Below are 16,103 nucleotides of genomic sequence, written 5' to 3'. Positions count from 1 at the left end.
AAGGATCGGGGACCGGTAGTGGCTTCCTAGGGAGGTGCTCACCTGTGCGTCAAAGGAAAAAATCGTGAGACTCGATATGGGACAGGACAAAGCCGATGATACCGTAGTGCGTTAAATCTAGGGCGTTACGCAGCGCATGAAAAGGCAAAACAAGAAAATAATCCCTTGTATTTCTCTTTAGGGGCGACTAATGCGACAGGCAACAGCGGAACCGGATGCGGAAAGAAATAGAGAAATGCGGAGTGAAAACACGGGATATGATATGATGGGCTGTCATGGATTAACATGTTCTCCGAGGCAAATCAATTCTTTGGCATGGGAAAGGATATTTAAATAAGTTGGTCTATCTCGGGAGCCCGATTCTGCCTCGCTAGCAGGAAAACATTTATATAATAAGGCGCGCCATTACATGGAAAACGGACAGGCTACAGGAACTAATATTCTTTTATGCGGTTCGAATGCATCTACAGCGTGACCCTACGGGGTCCTAATCCTATCAAGAATAGGACATGCAAGAAACGAGAACATCAATCCCTGTCCCCGTGACGAAGCAAATGAGCCGACCCGACGCTTAACGAGCACGTAGTTTACAAGTCTACATTGGACGGAGCTCAGACCATCAGAACACGCCAAAAAAAAAAAAAAAAAAAAAAAACCAAGCATAGAGAGAGAGAGAGAGAGAGAGAGAGAGAGAGAGAGAGAGAGAGAGAGAGGGTTCTTATATAAAATGATCACCATAAAGCACACGACATCTTCTTCCTCTTCTTCTTCTTCTTCTTCTTTTATAAGCTTTTATGGCTAAACTATTAGCGCATGATATCGTATTTTACACAGCCACCGACTAGATTAGTTTTGAGCATTTTCCTCCAACTTTTTCTCCTCTTTCCGCTTTGACAAATCGTCAAAACATTTATGACTAAACCGACAAGTTGTCAAAATGGTTTTAACTAAATTGTCAAAATTAAAAAGTTCAAGATTGAATTGTCAGGCCCGCCAAAGATTTAAGACTTTTTGAACAATTAAAGCTTTCGGCATTTTGGTTGTTGGCTACCACATGAAAAGCACAAAACTAAGCACCCATTGATGATTGGGATATGCCTGTGGATTCTCCGTCTCCTGCGTAGAAAATAGCGTCCCGCGCGACTTTGTAATCAAGGGCCGTGTTCGTTTCGGCAACCTCGCACTTAGCATAGCAAGAAAAAATGACTAGTCATGGACTCACGGGCCGTAGTCATCGCTCAACTAAATAGAAGTTTGCTGCAACACAATGCTTCCCCTTCAGCGATTAGATGATGTCGGGTTAAGCATTTCTTGCAAAACGTGATTCAGACTATAATTGTCATTATCAGCTATAGTGCTGTCAGAAGCCAGCTGCCATAACTGAACAACCCAATTAATCAAAGGGAAAATGGAAGAAACGAGCTCCGATAGCTGCTTCAAAGAATATAATTACCTGCTGCAACCGTGTTAAAAGGAAATGTTACTGTTGAAGTCCCATTTCTACAAGGCAAGAGAGATTGCATACAGCAGCCAGCGATACAACATATGACTATCTACAAATCAATGCCAAAATAACACTAAAACAAGAAGCTTCCAATGCATGCATTGGTCACTCCCGACATTTCTCAGCCCATCGGCATTTATGGGTACCGGAAATGACTGGCCATAGTCATTCAGGCGTGTCTAACAAGAGCAGGATTCAAGAAAGCTTTAGGGATCCTTTTTGGGACGATGAAAGCTTTATCGTATGTTATTTTGCATTGGAAAGTAAAACATTAGACATTGGGTATCCATAGCAGTCGGATATCTCCTCCCCAATCTGGCGAGTTATTGTACTTGGATCCTTCCACCCATGTTATCGTCACGATAGTGCTGTAAAGCCTCATTTATGTTCCTCAGAGCCTTATCGTACGATATAAAACCCATGAACCAGAATTCATAACCATCCCGCGTAACGACCTGGATGTACTTTTCGGAAGGATTCAACCTGTTTGAAGAAGGACTAACAGTGCTCAACTGATCCAGCAACAGAACCACCTAGACAGTCAATCAGGATGAAGCACTTTAAAAACTGATGGTTGGAGAGTGAAGCTCAGCAGAGCTTGACAAACTTTTCCCACAGTACGTTTCACTACATTCGGATACTTCATGCTTAGATAAGAAAAGAATGACAAAAAAAAAAAATGATCCAAGGTTCAGTGAAGTAATACAGTCGATGAGTAAAATGAAGGTTCTTTCCAGCGAAGGTTCGCCCAAGAGGGGAAACGATAATAATAACTCGGGGTAGTCACGAGAGGGGAAATGACAATAACTCAGACTACGAATTCTGTAATGCATCAAAAACTGATCATGAATCCGACAAAGGCGCAGTGCTTAACAATTTGAAATGGCAATCCAGATTAAATGCAATTGCAGGAAGATTGGAACAGGTTACCTTGTAATACATCCACTGTTGCTGCCCTGAGGGAGAGTACTGGCAAAGAGGGTTATCACTACAGAAGGCCAGTCTCTTGTTTGACAAATACAGTGTCCCAATGACAGGCCCGGTGGAAGTGGATAGATAGCAAGCATATGCCTTCAGGAGCTTCTCTCCTGGCAGTATCTCAAACGTGTGGTGAAATACCTTTTCATGTCCCCCCTCAGTGAGCACTTTTGTCCCCTGAGCAAGTCGAGCCATTGCTGCGTCTGTGATGCTGGGGCTAGTTCTAACTGTTTCAACACAAACATAGCACAATTACCAATTATTCTAGGTCAGGCAAGAGTAGGGAGTTCTTGACATCACACTTCAATCGATTACAAACCGTGAGGAGACAAGAATGAAAGAGATTACGGGCTTTGTCTCTCACAAATATACTAAAATCGGACAAAAGGCCAGAGACAAGCTTATCCAACTGCTGCGGGGCTTCCTCTTACAGGACAAAAGCTAATTTTTCTTCTTTACACAGAAAAGATGTAGGGCAAGAGATGATAAACTATCCAGTCCAATGTTCAGTCCCACAAAGAACCCAAGGGGTCCTGATAGCCTCAGAATATGATGGAATACTAGCCACGTGCTCCATGGAAGTACCCTGTTACTTATTCGGCAATTTGTTATAGACCAAATTGACATAGATTGCCGAAAGAACAAGCACCCAAGATCGCACTGCACATTAAAGTTGAGTCTCCTCTAGATAAATAATCATGGGACTTGATCCACTCAACTGCTGATTGACGAATTATATGCACAGTATATAAAAGCATGTATCTTTGTTCCTATGGTAGTTGCAAAATAAGCCAATGACTGATGTTTGAAATGCATTCCAAAGAAACAGGACGGCAACGTTGTGAGGCCACCATGCTGAACAAACGACGCAACTAAGAGCAAAGAGCCAAACTGTTTGGACTGAATAATTGCTTCGTTAGCATTCATAGATTGCAGAAACAGAGAAGAAATATATGCAAGCAAGCAATCTTTCTGCGTCTCCACTTATAAATCCAAAACGTTTCTATCAGATTATATTGACATGTTTACCGAGAGAAAAAGTGTATAGAAAACTCACGGTGATGCCAGACATTATCCGCGAGCGACTCTGCTTTTCGCGTGGCATCTTCGAACCTCTTCCCACACCGGTTCAACGCGTCGCATAGCTTGTTCATCGGCCCTGCAAACACCAGCAAAGCGTCGGCCTCATCAACACCATCCTGAAAGCCTAATCATCAACCATAACAAAACTACAGACGCGAAAAAAACGCCCTCGATAGACTCACTCCTGCCAGACGGCGCGGAGCCATTCGCCGGAGCGACGTGGACGTACGGATTCTCGCCGCCGCTTTGGTTGAGGTTGACGAAGCCGGAGGCCGAGCCGCTCGGGGTGGCATTCAAGTAGCCGGAGTGAGAGCCCGCGGGGCGAGCCTCGCCGGCGACCCACGTGGCGGCGTGCTGGTTGGCGGGATGCGCCCGCGGCTCGACCGGCGTCCCCACCACGCACGTGCCGCACCGCGCCGCCTCCGGTTCGCCTCCGCTGCTCATCGCCTTCTTCTTCACGCAAGTGTCCATTGGGACTGCGACTCGAGAAGCTATCGCCCAAGAAAAGAGAATGGTGATGGAATCTAGAAAAGACGAGAGAGATCTCGATAAGATCACAAGAGAGACCGCTAAACAAGAATCAGAATCAGAATGTGATGAGCCTTTTTTGGTTCACCGGGTTCGGGTCTAGAAGCGACCTCCCTCGCTAAAGCAAAGAGACGAGCGGAAGGAAGCAATAGCGAGGCGACATTTGCATCCAAGGACACGACCTTTCTATTATTTCGGATTTGGTCCCCTAACCTTTTTGTTATATCGTATCCGGCCAAGTAAAAAGCAGTGAAATCGTAAAAATGATGCGACTCGCCATTCGATTCTCTTTCCTCACTCCTTAAATAAAAAGTGCATGAATGTCATTTTTAAAAATGGCAAAATTAAATTCACAGCAATATTTACATGAAAATCGTATGATGATTGAGCTTCCCGTTAAGGAGCCAATTGGAAAAAGTCAACCTTAAAACCTCAGAAATTAAATCAATAAAAAACTTGTAATATCTCACATTCATGATCAAAATGGGATTTTGTGTGCCCTTGCCTATTCGCGGTTCGTTCAAAGAGGGATATATTGCTTAATAATGATTGTAGGAAGCATTTGGGCAAAAGGATATCAAAAGTGCCCAAATTTACATACTCCGCTTGCTGTAATACCAAATTTTTTCGTCGACTCACTTAATTACCAAATTAGAGGAAAAACTCTCCTTTTTTGTCACTTTTTTTTAAAAAAATTTTAGCCTAATTATTTTCAATATATATTTTAATTTCGAACGTTTTTTTTTACTATTGATTGGATCCTTCAATGAGTCATATAGACTTAATTTATTAATAACAAATACCACGTAGGATTTTCAGCTAAGTAGATCGGAGTTGCCACTTAAGTGGTCATTTTTCATATAAAATTTGCACTTAAGTGATCGTTTTTCAGAAAAAAAAAAAAGTTGGCACTTAAGTGAGCCGAAATTTATCTTTGGCATGACACGATGCTGAAAACTGAATTTGACAATACTCATCCGCATCGCAGATGAATTTAAAATCTAGTGTAATACTCAGATCTAGTTTTAACAAGAATGACATATATCTTCCTTGCTAATTAAGTTTCCTGCAGACGCCATAGCTTAGATAGTGAATCTGAAACGCAAAACTTATATCATTCTCAAATGCACATTTACCACTTAATTTCTTAGCAACCCGATTAAAGAAATAATAATGAACTTAGACTCATTTATTACTGGTATTAACGGAAGAATCATCTTCTGATGTCTCCCACTAGTCGTTGATTTAGTTTTAAACTAATTTTCGATGGCATAAAAAGGTTAATGAGAGTCTCCACCATCTATTGTGTAGGTGTATGTGTCGCATTCCCCCACCCCTCCTTAATTCCTCTAAACCGAAGTTGTTTATCATCTGTTCGAAGATCTTATCATCTCTACATCCATCATTTTTCGACATTAATCGAAGCAATAATTGGTGCGCAACGAAGCCATGTGTATATAGCGATTGGAGAGCCATGAAGCTACGCGAATCGCAGGCTGCGTGCTAATTAGTTTTGAAGTAAAGACTACGAAACCTGAACTCGCTCCGAAAGTCCAAAGTATGATTAATGATATCTTTAATATGATAACAATAAACATAGTCATTTAATATGATAACGGTAAACATATACAATCCGTGGTAATGAAAGGGGGAGGTACGCATAAAACATCATTCAATACGTGTCTATGCTTGTGTAATGTTAGTACTGGAATGCAAAGGATGAGAATCTTCTTAAGTTATTGCACTAGCTGTTGAAGTGGAACTAGTCACTTGGGCATTGTCAGTCCAAGTTCCATCCTCCCTTGTTGATTATTCTGCTGGACAAAAGAGTGGCTTCGGAGGCATTCGTAGGTCATCTACTTCTCCTTCCAGCATTTCCAGGACTTTATACATCGAAGGACGATTGCTCGGATTCAATTGAATGCACCAAAGAGCAACTATTATCATCTTCTTTACAAGACTCCCATCCTCCTGGCTAACTTCCTCCCCCGAAACGTCCAATCCTTCACTGATTCGGTCATGAACCCATAAAGGAAAGTAAATCTAGCTCGAATACTCTGCTTCTGCATCCAGATTCTTCCTTCCACTGGCCATTTCCATTAACAATTTGCCGAAACTGTAGACATCGGCTTTGTAGGAGATGCCCCCGAGATTCCCGTAAACTAGCTCTGGAGCCATGTATCCGAAAGTTCCTCTTGCGGCAGTCATAGATACGGTGTTGTGGTTCGTGGGATACAATTTGGCAAGCCCAAAGTCAGAAATTTTTGGGTTGAAATCCCTATTGAGAAGAATGTTGTGAGGCTTAATATCGAAGTGTAGAATTTGCATGTCGCATCCTCGATGAAGATATTCAATCCCTCTAGCCACTTCAAGAGCAATCCCGTACACTTCGTTGCAATCAAGAGTAGTCACTTGTCCTCGTGAAAAAATGTGGTTATCCAAAGACCCATTATGCATGAAATCGTAAACAAGAGCTTGTTTCGAGCCCTCGAAGGAAAACCCAATAAGTCCAACCACATTAACATGATGAATTCTTCCGATGGTAGCCACTTCACCGATGAAGTCTTGCCCGTTCGCTTTCCCCTTCTTCAGAATCTTCACAGCCACCTCGCGGCCGCTCCGGAGTCTTCCTTTGAAAACGGAACCGTATCCTCCCTCGCCTAGCTTGTCCTTCGGACCGCCCGTGATTTTCTTGATGTCCGAGTAAGAGTACCGTATTGGCAAGAAGTTATTGTTGGACTGCAAAAATTCTTCAACATTTTGATCCATTGCTAAGTGCCTTCTCCTCCATTTGCGTATTAGCAACATCATCACACATGGGGCTCCCACGATGAACTTCACAACAATGAATGGCACTGTAATTTGGGGAAAGCACAAGAAAATTGTAGGTACGTTATTAATCCGATAACCAGTTTTTGGGTGTGTTAAATGTGAGCATTTAGTAATGTTACCGATGCCATAGAGCGAAATCATCAGCATAAGCTCACCGATACGTAAGAGGAGGTAATTGATAGCTTTTCCTGCAAAAGAGACTGAATCCTCAACAAATTAAGGAAACATACAACACTTATTTAGAGCATACTCAAGCAATGATATGCGTTCAATCCACTTGAGATTGACTCATGGAATTCGCAATCATAAGACTGATTGACTTTGTTGAACATGAAATGAGGCACTCGTTAAGGAAACATATAATGGGAAAATTGTCCAACCGCTAATAAATCATACAGTTATAAATTTTTCAATTTTGTTATTTTAGTCATAAATTTCTCGGAGAAATTTCAATGTAGTCCTCCCAACCATTATCGTCGAAAACCATTAACGTGGCGGTTTGCCATGTAGGATAACCGAGGATAACTAAACCGTCAGCAGCATCCAACAAAAATTGATTGAAATGATTACATTTACAATTCAACACAAATCTGACAAAAAAAAAAAAAAAAAAGAATTTCACACAAAGGTTTAATCCTAAAACATTGGGCAATATATTGCAGATGGAACCTCTTTGGACTGAATATTTTAAGTGGATAGCATTATAATATATTGCAGAAACAGAGAAGTATTATATATGCAAACGTCGATAGCTTTCTAATATATCTCACGTCTAGATCAAATTTAGCAGATTTTGATCAGATAATTTTTTGTTATAAATTTTTTTTTTGAGAAAACTGGACAAAGTCAGAAGTTCTTACCTTTCTTGGGTCCGCACTCAAATTGGCGCTTGCTGCTGATGCCCCAATAATAATGGCCTTTGCAATGCATCTTACCCACAATTGGAAGCCAGGAAAGCTCAAATCCATAAACCATCTGTTCATGGATTTGGGCATAGGACCGAAGATTAGTTCCATCGACCCACCAAGGTGTCATTGCCATAAGCTCTATAGTGCATGCAGTTTCCACGTAAGAGACATTCGCATCAACCATGGCATATATTCGCCTTGTTGTACTAGAAAAATTCGAAAGTTCGACCCCATCAAGGCACGATGAAGCGTCAACGTAAAGCCGAGAATCAACCGCCTTCGTGCATTTCACGATCGAAATGGTCTTGGATGGCGCTCGACCATAGAACCTGGACGAGTCGTAGTCACAAGCACTATACGGATCTTGGTAGCTGAAGTTGCCGCACGACAAGGGGCGGCGAGGAAGAGACGAACAATTGCCCTTTCTCATCCCTACATCAGCAATCCCGATCGTGTAGTTGGTATGGTCGATGTGCCGTATGTAGTACTCACCCGAATACAAACTCAAAACGGCCCGGTTATTTAAGCGGGATAGCTCATATTTAGAGTCGCCGCAGATCTTCGGATCGCCCTTCAGCCGAAACGGAAAGCTTATGTTCGTGACCTCGCCGCAAGAGCTGGTGCACTGATTATTCTTTGTGGCGATGCTAAGTGATTGATGTAGAACAAGAAAGAGGAGGAGGAGGAGATGATCTTTGGCCATTGGTCATTCAATGGAAGAGAAGTGAACACACGAATGAAGTAAGAAATTTAAGTGTTTAGTGTTGAGTACGTAAATAGAACGATAGGTAAAGGTTAGAGAAGAAGAAATCTCTCAAACTACAAACTCTTTGTGTGAATGTGACTGATTTGGGGTGTGCCGACCACAACATGGGGCGTGTGAGAGAAGGAAGAGATTGGGATTGGTCGGCGGAAAAGTCAAGGTCGGTCAACGTAGGAGGCAAGCCCAAGGGGAGACTTTATGCACCACCACTAATCTAAAGTTTCAATCGACTTTGGCTCGGGTCACCCTGGCACAGCTGCGCCGCGAGCTCAGAGCCACTTGCCCCACCCCGGCGGCTATGGGGCGGGACAAGAAGGGTGGATTAGGAGATTGAAATTTGACAGTTTGAAATGAGAACCGAAAAGATCTTGTTAATTCATCTTTCAATGAATTACGCTTTTTCCGATAAAAAGAAAATAATTAAGGGTTTAGCATTGAGAGGTAGAATGAGAGAGATAAAGGTGCCTTGTTTCTTTCTCGAAATAATGACGAGAGAAGGCAAAAGTGAGACGCATCAGACACGGAAAAGCCGTGGGAATGGTCGCTGAGAAGTCACAGTCCAATCGACTTTGGCCCGTCATGCAAGGCGATCGACTTGACTTTACATGTGGCCGAAGACTCGCGGGATGCATTCGGTCTGAACATACCTTCCTTTTTCATCCTGAAGGTGGTAAAAAAAAAATCTTATAAAAAATAACGACTTTTCCAATGTCTATTCCTTATTAATACAAATCTCAAGTTCGCAAATTTTGAAATTGCATATTCGGATGTAATATGATTCATGCCTTTTTCTTACGTACCAGTACAATGTCATGTGTCGCGACCTAAAAAATAAACAGGTTAATTTTCGGGCTAATGGATTATCGGGTTAATTAATTAACTAACCTAACTCGGACTCTCCCAAGTCTATACCAAATCGCAACTTAAGGTTCAAATAATTAACATGCAACGTGTTTTGAATTTGGAATCGCCACTAATCATTTTCCGTAGGTTGATTAGAAACCTAAATAAAATAGCGGGAGAAAACTATCTTATTTCCGCGAACCGGAGATTTTGAATTCGGGGATTTGGTTACGCTATATTACTCTAACGCCCTTTCGGTACCATTTTCATGAAAAATATTTGGTTTGGCAATTTTGATGGATTTTACTTGAAATTCAAAGATGCAATTTTTTTGATTTTTTTTTCTTCTTTTTTATGAGAATGTAAAACAATGAACTTTGTGCAATATACACCATGGATGATTTAGAAAGAAAGAAAACGCAGCCGATCACGAGTATTTATAAAAATAAATTAACATGTAATAATGTTAAAATTTGGAACACGTGGCATGTCTAAAATAAACAAACAAATGTTCAAACCAAACGATTACATTTTTGTAGATCGAGATGGAAAGGATTACCTTCTATTACACAAAATCTTACTCACATACACGTTATAGTTCCCTTCAAGATCTCGGAGTTTGGAAGAACGCTGGTGTCGTCGAAAATGGCAAGCAATGGCGTTGTTGGGTGGCGAGAGGCGAAATATGTGTCGGGACTCGTCGAAGATGATGCTCGACTAAAACTCTTTTCTTCACTCTCGAATTTTCTCTTCTGATTTTTCTCAAGAACTCTTTTTTTCCTCTCTAAAAATTCCTCTCAAAAACTCTCTCAAAACTCTCTCAATTCTCTTCCACTCTCCCCCTAAAACTCTTCTCAAGAGCTCTCTACCTTCTCTATCACCAAAATTCTCCTCCTCAATTCTCAAGAACTCTCCCTCTTTTATAGCCAAATTTCTCCATCCTCTTTTTACCATCTTCCCTTCTCCATCTTCTCTTCTTCATCTTCTTTTCACCACCTTCCCTTCATCATCTTCCCTTCTTCACTTGCCCTTCATCATCTTCCCTTCTTTATCTTCTCTTCATCACCTTCCCTTCATCATCTTCCCTTCTTCATCTTCCCTTCTCCATATTCTTTTGGCATTTGCAATGCAGTCCCTGAAGTTTCAAGTATTTGCAATACGGTCCCCGAAGTTTTAAGTATTTGCAATACGATCCCTGAAGTTTCAAATCTTCTCGGTGTATTTTTCCATCCCGTGCCTAGTCTAGACGCATGCTAAATTAAGTGTTCTGCTTGCCCAATTATATGCCAATGCAATGTACGCTAAAAATAAATATGTGAGATGATTTTTTATAATTTTTATGCAAAAAATATATTAGTCAAAATTTAGGCGTCAACAGCTGCCCCTCTTTGAGTGGAGGCTCGTAGAGGTTCCGCTCAAAGACAAAATTGAATCCTAAATTTTGACAGTGCAAATTATGGATGAACTTTTTGGCGGGAGTTTTAATCCCATTTTTATGAAGTGATGCATGATATGCAAGATCGTAAATAACATGTGTCATAATTTCCCTTTTTCATGTTAGAGAAACCTGCACATGGATCGCATACAAGAATACCTGTTTTACCAAATTTCTCGTAAGCTAATGGTTCCCTTAATTTCCAAGTTTCTTGCAAACATGAGGACCTTAAGGTATTTGGCCTATCCGTTATCAGAGACTTCTCCCTAATGCGAGACAATGCAAGATATATGTGTCCTTCGAGATCACAAGAGCTACGTCATTGTGAGTCAAAAGAAGTGGGATCAAGTTCACAAGAGCTACGTCGTTGTGAGTTGATTAAATGTCGAAATCGCCAGTGCATATGTCTTCACGATTCGACAAAGGGGAATCAAAATCATAAGAGCTACGTCGTTATGATTTGGTTTGGATCAAAAACATGGGTGCTTATGTCTTCATGATTTGATAAAGGAGCCGAGAATCATAAGAGCTACGTCGTTATGATTTGATAAGATGTCAAGATCGCCGAGTGCATATGTCTTCACGACTCGATAGAAGAGGCATATTGCCCGAATTGAACAATATTTGATAGGAGCACCATCGAATGGAATCGATAAGTACAAAAGGGGCATATTGCTCGAATTGAATCATAACAACTATCATCGAAGAGTTGTTAATTTGAAAAGGGGTTCGAAAAACTTACCTGGGTTCTCCAAACGATTAATCAAGTAACGAAGCAGTTGCTCGTATCGTACCTGGTAGGCATTTGCCAAAGAAACTTGCTCATTCAATAATCCTTGGATGAATTTCGAGACCTTGGGAGGGAACTCGAACATCGGGAATGTACTACTTATCATAGAATGTCGGAGGTAACACACACAAACATATTCGACAATGAGTATAAATGCAATCACTCATACTATGGTTCATGTATAACCATTCTGTTAAGTTTGCATTACCAATTTTGTCCAGGGAGGTTCTCACATTACGAATACCTCGAATGTGAGCCGAATGGGGGGATTTCAGTCCGAAAGGGCTTTCTCTCACTCTCGAGAAAAGCTATTTATCCTGTCTCCGGGGATTCAAGAGAAATCACTCAATCTTTCCATCATCGCATTCGATAAGGATCCAAGTAATCTCGCAATTGATACGACCGAGCCGATCCGGAGGTCTTGATTAGGACCGTAATGAGGGCTAGGTCAAAGGTTTACAAAGGGGACTCTAATTGAGTCAAGGTTGCTTTGAAATGAATTTTTTCATCATCTCGCTCCGGATTTACAAGTCAAGAATCCTGCAAAAATGAGAGAGAAATAATCTTGCTCGAACTTCTTCGAGTGATGCTTAAAATCATTTAACTCTACGTTAATTCAAGTGTCCTAATCAGAAGAGACTTTGGAGGGTTATAACGTAGGCTAGGATTGGGGACCGAGGAACGAAAAGGCTCGTTTTGGCTCGAAATTAAATGAGAAGGGGCTTGACGTTGGTGATCATCGCCCACTAGTCACCGATCTTGGTCTTACGAAATGTTTTCGAAAGAATACCATCATTGAATGAGGGATGATAGTTTTCTACTGAAAATTGCACTTTGCAAACCGATTTCTTGGGGAGTCTTCTTCACAACAAGTGTCTGTCAAGGATTTGCAAGAGACACAATGCAAACATGTACATGGAATTTACAACTTAACATGCAAAAATGTACATTCAAAATTCAGAAGTACTTTACAAATGAATGTGCATTGGCCTTACTTTTGGTAGGCACTTTGCTTTTCCTATGCTTGAAATTTTCATATGAGATCGGCCTTTGCTTTTCTTACTCCCGACTCTCATTTTCCTTTTTTTCCTTTTTTTCTTTTTTTTTCGAGAAGAGATTTCTTTTCCTTTTTCTTTGAGAGCTCTTCGACATCTCTTTATTTTGTTTTTTTTTTTTGGGGGGGGGGCCCTCTCCTTTAAAGCCGAGTTTGCCTTTTTTTTTTTTTTTTTTTTTTTTTTTTTTTTTAATCCCATGATTTTGAACCAGGAATTACAACAAACATAAACATTTACAAAGAAAAATTATGTAAACATAAAAAAATCTAGCATACAAGAAATGAGTCCATTCGGGAATTCTCTGTTGACCCGACCATCTCCAATTCTAATCCTTGGGAAAATGCTATCTTCGTCTTTGGAATGAGCAAATGATCACCAACAGGGGTTTAAGAAATGAATTTGCGAGGCTCAAGTGGGCTATGCAAAGAATGAAGTGTATAGGATAGAGAAGTGAATGCTCTTCATCATCCTAAGGCACTTGAATTAAAATTCAAGTATAAATGCAAAGAAACACCCGAAGATTAATGTTAGTCCGAGCAAGAAAATTTCTAACCATTTACCTCGTGTTGCTGCTAGAATTAACCCGTCTGGACTCCGATGTAGGGTGGTTCTTGACAGGGGTAAAGAAATGAAACCACCGCTCAAAAGGGGTAATCAATGGATCACCTGTAGTGTTTGGGATAGAGAACTGAATGCCTCTGTCATTTCGGCTATCGTACCTTTTGCGAAAAAACCTTTTACCTTGTGAAATGCGGAACTTAGCCACCGTTCAACTCTCCCGAAAAAATGGGACGTGTTTGGAAAAAGATTGTCTTTCATCATCCTGTCCCGCCCCATTCCATACATTCGATGTATCTTATGTAGTTCATGTTCCTTACTCAGAGTTGGTAAATTAAACATGAGGAATGAATCATGCGCAAACTATGCAATATATGAGTGTTTTTTAGCATATAAAATGCAGCAACTTTTTATCTTGGTGGACAGAATTCGCAAGCACATAAGAAACTTCTTAGGGGCATGGATCGGGAGTTGCCCCTGCTCATGCAAATGAGTTGCAAAACTTCATTATCCGGTTCGAGACATGAGATTGTCAAAGGCTCCAAGAATTTTTCATTTCATTAATTTTAGGGAGAAGGGATACTTCCCTATCCGGAAAGGCAGTGACCCCTGTAAAAATCAAAAGGGAAAGCATCAATGTACGTTCTCATGTTCTAAATGAGTTGAAACGATACCGCTTTACCCTTGTACAAATTTCTTGTGAACTTTGAATTGAAAAGATCAACTCATCTGGATCGAATTGTATGTCCGGGATGTTATCTCTCCAGGTCCTGTAACCATCCGGGCCAAAACTTCAACCGGTATTGGACTTCTAAGCAAAAAAAAAAAAAAATTTTTTTATTAGTCTTTGTACATTGATGCCAAATCTCGGGATCGAACCCGGAACGCCTCGGACCACTGTCATTCCCCCAACCACTAGGCTGTGGTGATGTTGGCGTCCACGGTTGGTTCGCTTTTTGCTATATTGTTCTCAAAACAGTTGGCAATCCCCACGTCGAGAATAAAATAAGCATAATCTAGAGTTTGAAATGACCGAGAGTCAATTGGGACGATACGGAGTTACCCATTTTTGAGTCCGCTTGGCCTTTTACTCGTATTCTCCCAAGTAAGGCTATTCGGAATCTCTCTTTACGGGCGTTCAGGGGCGTCGTCCACAAATTGATTTGCTACAGGCCTAGCTTAGTAAGGAACTTACGCATTTGACAAGAGAGGAGAAAATTCGTCCTTTAACTCTAGGCAAATTCTAGACAGTTAGAAAGTAAAAAATATCCCACGTAGGGGAACTATACATGGAATTAAAGGAGTATTCATGCGAGATTGGTTCCACCTCTCTTCTTGGCCACTTCAACGATCAACCGATTCTGTCTTGGACTAAACACCAACAATCGTTGTTTGAAGACCCATAATAACTTGCTTCGAATCACGGCTACGGAGGTCCTTCATTTCCAAATAGGCTCATCAAGGTAGCAAGCTCATCATCAAAGTAATCTTCTGATTTTTCGAGCAATTGATACTCGAATTGGGCATTGTTACTTGCTAACACCGGTGACAGATTCTTTGTGAGCGATCGACTCCTTAAGCTTGAGCCTCCGTCGTTGCTCGGGAACTTGTAGGGATGATCAACTGGTCTGCTACTAGAACCACCAGCGGAAGGTTGGTATGACCTGTATTCTTGATTGGGAAGTGGCCGGGTACCTTTTGCTCGGTAGGTTTTCCCGGAATTGATCTTCCAGCCAACTCGGGTCCGGTCGCCTTGGTCCCAAGCTGCATCGTGCTTCCTCGCCTTATCTCTAACCCTTTGAAGGTGATTTGTGACACTTTGCATGGTGAGTCTGTCTATATTCGTCATTTTGTGTACAGCCGGTTGTCGTGCTGAATTGATTCCTAGCCGTCGAACCGCCTCAATGAATATAGAATGAAGCTTGGCGGACCAAAGGGGCCTTTTCTTTTGGACAAAATCGTCGTCGTCGCCTTGGTCGTGGTTTTTTTGTACGAGTAATTGCTTCCTTACAGCATGCTGCCAAATGTTTTGGAGCACTTGAACGCAGACCGGCTTACGTAGGACGTCTCGAGCACCATGCGATATGGCCCTCGTTATGAACTGCTGATCATTACTTGCCGATACTACGATGACCCGTATGTCCAACTCGGAATCAATGATCTTTAAGAGACTGAAACCGTCCATGTCGATCCCTACGACGGCTGTGACGACGATGTCAAAATCATATTTGTACTGCCTCAGCACTTCTAAGGCATCCGTTGCCTTCGCATAAGCAAAAACCCCGTACATGCAACTTCTCAGCATAGCAACGAGGATTGAGAGGGAAACGGGGTTGCCATCAATGGCCATGACTCGCAGATCCTCGGGATAGGAAGGTTCCCATACTTCCGCTTGGAATGAACGTGTTTTTCTTTTAAAACCTTCCATATGTAGACCGAAAATGGCTGTTTCGACTAGAGACCGAGCTTTAGATGTTCTCGGACTTGCAAAACAATTTGCCCGAAAATCACAAAGTGATGGTGGTCTTTCGTGACGAGTTCTGGTGATCATTAGGTGCATGGAGACTTTATAAACTTTTCCGATCCGTTAGTCTCGCATATAGGTTCACGTTTTTTCTACGAAAGATGACAGCTTTTTCTCTCCCTTCCGGTCTTAGTGCCTTGGATCCATTTCGTAATAACTCTTACCTCTCACTCAATCTGTCATCTTTTTCTTTTCTGATATGGAGGAGCCCTCAAATCTTTTCGCTTTCTCTACGAACGAGGCGGTTATTTCCCTCCTCAAATCTTTTCGCTCCCTCCTACGGAAGAGGCGGTTATTTCCCT

At 41.5% G+C, this 16,103-nt stretch overlaps 1 protein-coding gene and 1 pseudogene across 1 annotated transcript in view; both read right to left on the bottom strand.

The window, feature by feature from the left end:
* Positions 1 to 1,205: 1,205 nt before the first annotated feature.
* Positions 1,206 to 16,103, bottom strand: part of LOC115732893 (GEM-like protein 2) — a 37,018-nt gene continuing 22,120 nt past the window's right edge. Inside the window, exons 2-5 of the mRNA XM_048281970.1 lie at positions 3,748 to 4,131; positions 3,540 to 3,641; positions 2,435 to 2,709; positions 1,206 to 2,037 (exon numbers count right to left, since the gene is read on the bottom strand). Of these exons, the coding sequence (XP_048137927.1) occupies positions 1,828 to 2,037; positions 2,435 to 2,709; positions 3,540 to 3,641; positions 3,748 to 4,036 (876 nt within the window). The 5' untranslated portion in view covers positions 4,037 to 4,131 and the 3' untranslated portion in view covers positions 1,206 to 1,827. The remainder of the gene's footprint in view (positions 2,038 to 2,434; positions 2,710 to 3,539; positions 3,642 to 3,747; positions 4,132 to 16,103) is intronic.
* Positions 5,730 to 8,536, bottom strand: LOC115732892 (annotated as a pseudogene).

Source organism: Rhodamnia argentea, chromosome 7, assembly GCF_020921035.1.
Source record: "Rhodamnia argentea isolate NSW1041297 chromosome 7, ASM2092103v1, whole genome shotgun sequence".
NCBI classification, from domain to species: Eukaryota; Viridiplantae; Streptophyta; class Magnoliopsida; order Myrtales; family Myrtaceae; genus Rhodamnia; species Rhodamnia argentea.
The sequence above is the reverse complement of the archived record's forward strand: the minus strand, read 5'-3'. Positions and strand labels throughout refer to the sequence as shown.